Here is an 8,802-nt window from a genome sequence, read left to right as displayed (position 1 = left end):
GAATGACAATCACTCAACTTGGAAAATGGAACATCGAGGCACACGTAATCACAAGAACACACGTGGGGGACAAAGTATGTATACCTCGAATAAAGTATGTATACATCGAGGCACACGCAATATCCTTTGTTGGTTTGTTTTCTATGACCATCAACAAGAGTCAAGGCCAGTCCCTTAACAAGGTTGGGCTTTGTTTGACTAAACAAGTATTCTACTATGGACAGTTGTACGTGGCCTTATCTAGAGTCAAAAAAAGTAAAGGTTTGAAGGTGCTTATCAATGATTCAGAAAGTCCTGAGGAAGACATGGCAAAAAAACATTATGTACAAAGAGATTTTTCTAATTTATTTTGCCTTCAAGTCCTATATATGTAGACATTTGTACAGTTTAATATGGACTATTATAAGGTATAACAACAATCTATGTGCAACTTAAACTTTCTATTATTTTCCTCATAATAAATTCACGTTTATTCAATATATCTACATTCTTATCCATCGCGGAGGCACATTTCTATATTTACATGTCTCCTAATTTATTGTGTTGCAATCATGTTTCAGCTATCTTCGATGGTTAATTTAAAAAAACATAGACACATGACATGGAGAACAAATCAATAATCATCTTAGATATTTGACACGTTACGAGACAATACAACAAACACCTTAGAAGCACTTAACCACCTAAAGAATCCTGGCTATTTTCTATTTTGATGCTTACCGTGAAAAAAAACCGAGCACCTCGAACCGACCACATGAGCAGCGGATTCGGCGGCGCCTACAGCCTACAACTAGTCACACGCCATGGACGGGCGTCATGAAGAGATTTGCAGGAGAGCGGCAGGTAGGAGGAGGGGGGCCATGGAATTATTTAGATGATGGCTTTGTGTTGTTGAGCTGGGGACTAGTAGAGAGAGAGAGCGAGCGAGCGAGGGAGGGAAGGAAGGAGGGAGGGAGGAAGAGGACGCATCAAGATGGAAGCGGAGTGCAACAGCTAAAAGGTGTTGTACTGTAGAGGATAGGACAAGCAGCTGCAAAGAAGACATCGGTGGGGAATGGGAGATCTACAGGAAGTAAGAGGGACACGTGTGGAGTTGTGATGCTTCAAAGATATGGCCTTGCCGCGTCACATCCCAATTCAATAATAATTTTGAGTTTTTGTTTCTCGAAGTATCAAAAGCACATAGAAGTATGTTAAATTTAATATTATTAAAAAATTCAGTTCACGTTGACTATTTTCTAAGATATAATTCATCAAATAAAATTGTTCTTTTCAAATATATTATCTTCCACCTTAATAAAATTGTACCAAAATTCAAATATAAAATTTTACACCATGTGTAAAAGTCTATTTTAAAAATTATTTAACAAAAAAATTCAGCCACCCCATGCTAACTGTAAAAAAGAGAAACCAAAAAAGGATATACGTATAGCAATCCTTAAAACAATTTGGATTCAAATATCGAAATAATTGACCACCTGAAACGTCCAAACAATATTCAATTCTGATGATTGCCGGGCAAATCACAACGGAGAACTTCGACTTTGATTTGCTGAATAGCATATTTGGCCATGAGCAGCTCCAACTACAGTAGCAAGAGTAGTTGCGACACACGATAGATGGCCTTCGCATAAGGAACAATGGGTGAGCAACTCATCTCAACAAGAGAGAGAGAGAGAGAGAGAGAGAGAGAGAGAGAGAGAGAGAGAGAGAGAGAGAGAGAGAGAGAGAGAGAGAGAGAGAGAGAGAGAGAGAGAGAGAGAGAGAGAGGAGGTTAAACTGTACTAGACCTCAAGATGCAAGTGACCTGTAGCAGCTAAAAAGTGTTGTGCGGCGAGGGCAACAGAAGAAGGTAGAAGACATCAGTGTGGATCTGTAGGGAAGAATGAAACATGTGTGAACTTCTGGTGCTAGAGAGGCAGTATGACCATGCGTCTTGCCACCTCACATTTCTAATTCCATACATATATTAAAAATAATATGTTTTTCATACTATTCTATACACAAATTTTATACAAGACTCTAACGACCAAATTTTAAAACCCTTTGACAAGGTCTTTAAAACCACTAAGTTTATATGTTGTAAAAAGGTAACAAAAAAATTGCACGTATCCAAAACAATCTATTCACAAAAAAATCAAATATTTGATGTGACTCATTATTCACCAAGCTACAATATTTGCAAAGATAAATCATTTGATTCAAATGAAAAATTAAAAAAAAACTAGCCACGCAACTGCACGGGCCACCTCGCTGGATAGAGATTTGTCAGAAGCAAACCTAGGTTCGGTTTTCTTAAGCGTGTGGATCAGTACAATTTTTTTTTTAATAACACGAGCACGAGATTCATCTGCAATGTTTCCTTCCTCTTCTTTTGCCCCATCGGAGTCGGTCAAACAATTTTGAGTTAGCAAGACTCTCTTTGGTTGCTCAAGCCAATCATTCTCCTTTACCCCTCTCTTTTTTGGAATTAATCGTACCAGGGCTATACACTATTGACATCGATTTCATGAGTCCAAAGTTACAGATAGAGCTATCGTGCTTAGCTCTTCCGAAACGCAAAATAGAGACAGAGATAGCATTGAGCTTCCTTCGTGGTCTCTCTGGTTTCCGTCAAACTTCAGTTTAGACCGCCGGGTTCGATCAAAAGAGTGGAAATTGCAAACGTGCGGATGCTGGTCACTTGAGCTGAATCACCTCGTGCGTTTTCGCTGCTCCATATAGGATGGACTCCGAGTCTCCGACCATCACGAAGTCCCAAGGGAGAACGACACCGTCGTTTAAACCCTGGATCCGTGCCAGATCTCTTGACCCTGCCGCGCGCAATATAAGGCCACCGTTGCCTGCCCCATGAACCACACCACGGGAACGCGCGACCATACAAGCAGAGCCAAGCACATCCAATGGCGCTAACCTTAACCACCGTCGCGTTCTTCCTCGCCGCCCTCCTCGTCTCCTCCCCTTCGGCCGCCGCTGCCCGGGCACTGACGGGGACAGCCAAGCACGACATCCCTGCCGTGTTCGCCTTCGGCGACTCCACGCTGGACCCGGGCAACAACAACCGCCTCAACACGCTGGTGCGCGCCGACCACGCGCCCTACGGCCGCGACTTCCCTGGGGGCGAGGCCACGGGGCGGTTCTCGGACGGCAAGCTCATCACCGACTACATCGTCGAGTCGCTCGGCATCAAGGACCTCCTCCCTGCGTACCACAACAGCCGCCTCACCGTCGCCGAGGCCACCACGGGGGTCAGCTTCGCGTCGGGGGGGTCCGGCATCGACGACCTGACCGCGCAGACCGCGCTGGTGTCGACGTTCGGCTCGCAGATCAGCGACTTCCAGGAGCTCCTCGGTCGGATCGGCGCGCCCAAGTCCGCCGAGATCGCCAACAAGTCCCTGTACGTGCTCTCCGCTGGCACCAACGACGTCAGCTTGTACTCCGTCCTGCCGATCCGGGCCGGGAGCTTCCCCACCATCGATCAGTACAATGACTACCTCATCGGCAGGCTCCAGTCTTACATACAGGTACAGAAGAGTTCCATGAGTCACTCTAGTAAACGCTACCAGTCAATGGTCAGACTAAGTAACTTTGATCGCTAATGCATGCATGGCGTTACGTTGTTTGCGCTAACGATGCAGAGCCTGTACAAGCTGGGAGCCCGGAACTTCATGGTGGCCGGCCTGCCGCCGGTGGGTTGCCTCCCGGTGCAGAAGAGCCTCCAGTCAATAACGCGGGGGTTCGAGGGATGCGTCGCCGACCTGAACTCGGCCGCGGAGGGATACAATTCCGCGCTCCAACAGATGCTGACCAAGCTGGAGGCCGCCTCCCCCGGTGTGACGCTCGCGTACGTCGACGTCTACGGCCCGCTCAAGGACATGGCCACGCAGCCCCAGAAATACGGTGAGTAATTAATAAAGAGATCAAGCCGTAGAACACAAGCTGATCAGTCCCGTTGCGTTGCATCGGAAGCGCTAGCCATCTGGTGATTCTTCATGATGTGTGCGTTTGCAGGTTTCACCGAGACGACCCTCGGCTGCTGCGGGACCGGGTTGGTGGAGATGGGGGCGCTGTGCACCAGCCTGCTGCCGCAGTGCGAGTCGCCGGCGCAGTTCATGTTCTTCGACTCCGTTCACCCGACGCAGGCCACGTATAAGGCGCTCGCCGACCGGATCGTCCAGTCGCATATCCCCAAGTTCATCAAGTAATTAGTTGGATACCGTTGACGAAGTTAGTTATTTGTTGGGTTTTGTAAGAACTCGCACAGTATGAAGCTAGTTCAGTCCTTATACGAGTCATTGATACATCAGTTGTGTTAGGCAGTCAGGATATGCAGGATAAGTAGTGTGCAGGTCATAGTTATTTGTGCAGTGCGGAAGAAAAGAGGCTAGCGACTTTTCTTTCGCGGCCCTAGTTATGTTCATTTTGATGTTTTTGTCTCTAAAAGATTTTGTATTTTCTCCTAGTTTACCAATATAAAATTGGCAAATCTCCTGCCAATTTCTTTAAAAAAAAATTGTGTATAGAAGTTAATCCATTGTGATTTATTCGAAGTAGTTCCGAGACATTTTTGACTTGAAACAACATAGGATTCAGTACCTTGGTTACTAGATTCAATAGCTTTGCAATGCAGCCAAGCACGCAGACGATACTTGTTATTCGGTTACCATCAGCCAGCCAAGATTGATGCATTGAAACAATCCGATCACATAAATCTCGTACTGCAGAGCACGTTAGTGTTACGTGTGATGATAGTCACATCTTCCAAAACAAAAAAAGTAAAGCCCCCCTAAAATCTGAAACGTCTTCTGGCTTTTCCCAAAATAAGACAGTTTTGTAATCAGCAATGCCCCCCTAAAACCCCAAAGTACCATAATTAGCTTCCTAATTGATTAAAACACCGCTGTCAGTTGACTTCTCATGACCTGAAAATAAAATGTGGAATATTAGGGATGCGTCTGAATAATCATATGAAAAGAATGAGTAATATGAGGGAACAACAACAATTTTCTGGGTTCAGCATAAACCCAATTAAACTGGAACACTATTGTAGTCAATCTAGCCTTTACTAATGAAAATTGAAAGATAATATGTTCATGTTTTGGTTGCAGTCACGATCCTTATTACGAAATAGGAAGCTTCGTCTCAGGTTTGATCGCAAGATGATAATGTTTTAGGACAAAGGATTGATAGTGGCTCAACATGATGACAAAGCTAGGCATCTTTCAGTTTCTTAAACATACAGACACAACCAACCAATAAAGACCCAACCAACGAAAAACTCGTATTAGAAACAAGAGAACACACGACCTCAACCACAAACTCACAATAACCTTATTGTACTCTACCAATAGGCCCCATGGGTTCCTCAACAAGCTAATATTGGACAGTAGAAAGAGAATCAGTTGAAAATAGCTAATGGCAGAGTAACCCTCAACTATATTATTTTTCCAAGTCATGTATTGCATAATCAATTATGTAAAATAAAATATATTGCATAGATAGTCTAAGAGGTGCATGTAAGTCATGCTGTAGACTGGACACTGGAAGAGGCGACAAACTGGATGTACAACTAACAGTGGATCAAACAAGAAGCATTAGTGGAGGGAGAGTACCCAAGATAGGTTACATGATAACCTGGTACATTTCATCTCATCTAATCTCTGCCCGAACGTACCAGAACGTCTGCCAAAGTCTTGTTTTTGGCACCTTCCTTCTTGCCTGAAAGAGGTCCATTCAATCATGCGTACAATAGTAAAAGATTAATAATTGGTACAGTACTAACACAAAACATACTATAACAGTATGGAATTCTCTGCATTCAAATATAAGATTTAAGCTAGCAACAAAATTGATCACATAGGGCATGTTACAAGGAATTACCTGGCGTTAATTAGAGGAATAAAATTGTTCCTATGCTGATATTTGGTCCAGGGTTACACCCTAACTAATACTCGCCGTATAATAGTTGATTAGTCAGACAGATAAAGAAGTGTAGAGAAATGCTTAAATGGACATATCATCTGTAATAATGGCAGTCTATGAACACAAAATTATAGAAAGATGGAAACAGAATGCAGATCATCAAGTAGTGTAAATTTGAAATTCACAAACAGCAGTATTTTAACCAGATTTTAGGTTGGAACATTATGACTTCCAACAAATCCTCAAACCTACATAGAAGGGTTCCTTCAATCATACATAGAAGGGTTTGAACAATTATACCATAGGACGGCAATGGAAATATGTATACGAAATTAATAGTTGAACTGCTAATAAAACAGAGACGTTGAACATGTGAAAAATGATCACCTGCAGAAGGGATCCGGCTTGATCCAAGCCACGGTGGAAGCACACACTGTTTAAGGAAAGCGGAGAAAATTGCTGCTAGGCCTCCACCATTGCTTATCATCGAACAATCGAGCACCTTCCCCATGTCCATGTCTATGGCGAGAGAATGGTTGCCGATGATGACACACATGCAGCTTGCGTTCAGTGGATCAATAACGCCAATCCGTGGCGTGCCCTCCTGTGTTCCTGCATCGGCCCAGATTCGGCTAAGCGCCACCTGGTGCTCCAGCGTCCAGCCGCTGCCGTCGTCGTCAAGGGCAAACGAGCTGAGCACGAAAGGCTCCTTCTGGGACACCTCGACGTAGCGAAGCGTCCCCTCGCTGACCCCCATGCGCCGGTACATACCCTGCGCCGCGATTTGGTTTGTGCCAGGTCCAGGCACTGGCCACACGCTGGCCGAGGGTAGCTTGACAAAGCGGAGCTCTGGTCGGTCGCTGAACGGGTCGGCGGAGACGGCGCCCCAGGTCAGATCGACCCACCAACCACCATAGCCGTCCGGCGAAGGCCAGCACATCGTGGTCTAAGTTTATCCGCCGCGGCCCCGGGAGCGGGGACGGCAAGCCCACAAGCTTATCCCACTCCCCTGTCTGCGAGAAGAACCGCCGCATGACGAAGGTCCGCTCCTTCCCTTCGCCATCCACGCTGAGCTCAGCGACGGCGTACCTGTCAGGCGGCCCGTGCCCGCGCACGGATTGGGTGAGGAGGCCTTGGGGGTGCCAGGTATGAACCTTCTTCGTATCATCGATGTCAGGGAGGCGGAAAAGCTCGCCGCTGAGAGGGTTGCAGACGAAGCGCGTGATGTTGGGGTCGATGTCGAGGCGGACCATTTCGCCTTCCCGAGCAGCGCGGAGCTTGGCGGCGACGGGAGCCGTGGCGGGGCCATCCACGAACTGGACGAGGAGGAGGCCGTCGCCGCTCGTTGCTTGGACCAGGCCGTAGAGGAGTCCCATGCTTTCGGGGTCGGGGCGGGGAAGGGGATTGATGTGATGGGCGGGGACGAGGAGGTCGGAGAAGCATGGGGGCTCGGCGAGCTCGAACGACGCGCGCGGCGCCGGCGATGTGACCAGCCACGTTTTGTTAATCATCGCCCACGGAGGGCGCGAGGCAGCCGTGGAGAGGCCGCGGCGGAGGAGAGTGGACGCGGACTCGGCGGCGGAGAGGGAGCGGCGGAGCGGGAGCTGCATTTTGGGCGGAGGAGGCCGGTGGTGGAGTGGGAGAGAGACTAGGGTTTTGTGGACGGGATCGACGATGTTAAGGTGACTTGGACGTCAGGACGGGTTTTGTGCGGTTGGGAAACCTGGAGCGAGTAATTGGTGCCTTGCAGCCTCGGTGGTGTCCTGGTGGAGCTGGGAATCCGAGGAGGTGGTGGGTTGGTCAGCGGCGGAGCTAGAGCTCTGGCAACAGTAGGGGAGGGCTGTCGTCCGGCCGTGGGCTCGTTCCACCGAGCGCCCGGTATTTTATAGCGTGGGGCTTTCCAATCGTGAACCCCGGTGCACATAAACTCGGTTTAGGGTTGGCAGCGAGGCGAACGCAGCGGGGACCTGTTCTACAATCACGAGAAGGGGATTTGCAATTGCAAGATGTGTTTGGTATAATTTTAACTTTTAGTTCTACATCAGATTATAGTTATATGTAATAATACAGTAGTTTAATTTATTATTTTTAATTTAAAATAGAAATAAGATGATCTATTTAAATAATTTTGTAATCTGCGAATTTCTAGATGTAGTAATATTCATTTTTTAAAAAAATAAGCTTAACCTGCCAAACAGGCCGAACTAGAGAGGCACTAGGTGATGTACTTCTGGACCAGATACAGTTTGAATGGTCCAGTGAGGTTAGTCTAGGGACGGCCGTATGACTGAAGTACAAATGACTGGGAAGGGAAAGTTTGCAACCCTTTTTGCTGCACAAGACGACGAAGACGTGGTCTTGATTTTTGGACGCCACGTTGGCAGCTTGCCATTGGCTGTTCTGCCGATCCACGTCATCGGTTTCCCGCCAAAATGCTCTGGTAGTGGGTTTGTTGGGCCTGGTGGGCTGAAAGGGCCTAATCATCTACTCGCCTCCAGGGCTCCACGTCATAGGTGCACTTACCTCCTGTTTTTCGCCAAAAGGGCTCTCGATGATGCAGCTCCGGTCCTACCCATGGTGCAATGCAAAACACCGAGCACACGTTTTCCCGTGCGATGACAAGCGTGTCAAACGCTACACATGCAAAAAATCATACTGCCGAAGCCTGTCAGGGTCACCATATACATGTACCAGAAGTTATCAGGCGACGATGCCCCCAGTGTCACAATGTCACATGTTCATAACAGTTGGGTCACGGTCTCGTGCCAGGTGATCCTTTATACGACATACGAGCAATACATCCGGAAAGTTGTGATCACAGACAAGCTGCGCAGGTGCAATGGATCAACATCAAAGAGTTACAATCCAGAGAACGAGTAA

At 47.1% G+C, this 8,802-nt stretch overlaps 1 protein-coding gene and 1 pseudogene across 1 annotated transcript; one reads left to right on the top strand and one right to left on the bottom strand.

The window, feature by feature from the left end:
• Positions 1–2,774: 2,774 nt before the first annotated feature.
• On the top strand, positions 2,775–4,267 carry LOC133929936 (GDSL esterase/lipase At2g40250-like). The gene is made up of 3 exons (XM_062376693.1): positions 2,775–3,524; positions 3,639–3,900; positions 4,012–4,267. The coding sequence occupies exons 1-3, from the start codon at positions 2,904–2,906 to the stop codon at positions 4,203–4,205; spliced, it is 1,077 nt and encodes a 358-aa protein (XP_062232677.1). The 5' UTR covers positions 2,775–2,903; the 3' UTR covers positions 4,206–4,267.
• A 1,254-nt stretch (positions 4,268–5,521) lies between these two features.
• Positions 5,522–8,498, bottom strand: LOC133928125 (uncharacterized; annotated as a pseudogene).
• Positions 8,499–8,802: the final 304 nt, after the last annotated feature.

Source organism: Phragmites australis, chromosome 9 (genome assembly GCF_958298935.1).
Source record: "Phragmites australis chromosome 9, lpPhrAust1.1, whole genome shotgun sequence".
Classification (NCBI taxonomy): Eukaryota; Viridiplantae; Streptophyta; class Magnoliopsida; order Poales; family Poaceae; genus Phragmites; species Phragmites australis.
Note: the sequence above shows the minus strand (reverse complement) of the source record. Positions and strands in the feature narration are given on the sequence as shown.

Coding starts and splice junctions, on each gene's coding strand:
- LOC133929936 (XM_062376693.1), top strand. CDS start 2,904: ATGGCGCTAACCTTAACCACCGTCGCGTTCTTCCTCGCCGCCCTCCTC. Junction 3,525..3,638: donor GGCTCCAGTCTTACATACAG/GTACAGAAGAGT, acceptor CTAACGATGCAG/AGCCTGTACAAGCTGGGAGC. Junction 3,901..4,011: donor CACGCAGCCCCAGAAATACG/GTGAGTAATTAA, acceptor GTGCGTTTGCAG/GTTTCACCGAGACGACCCTC.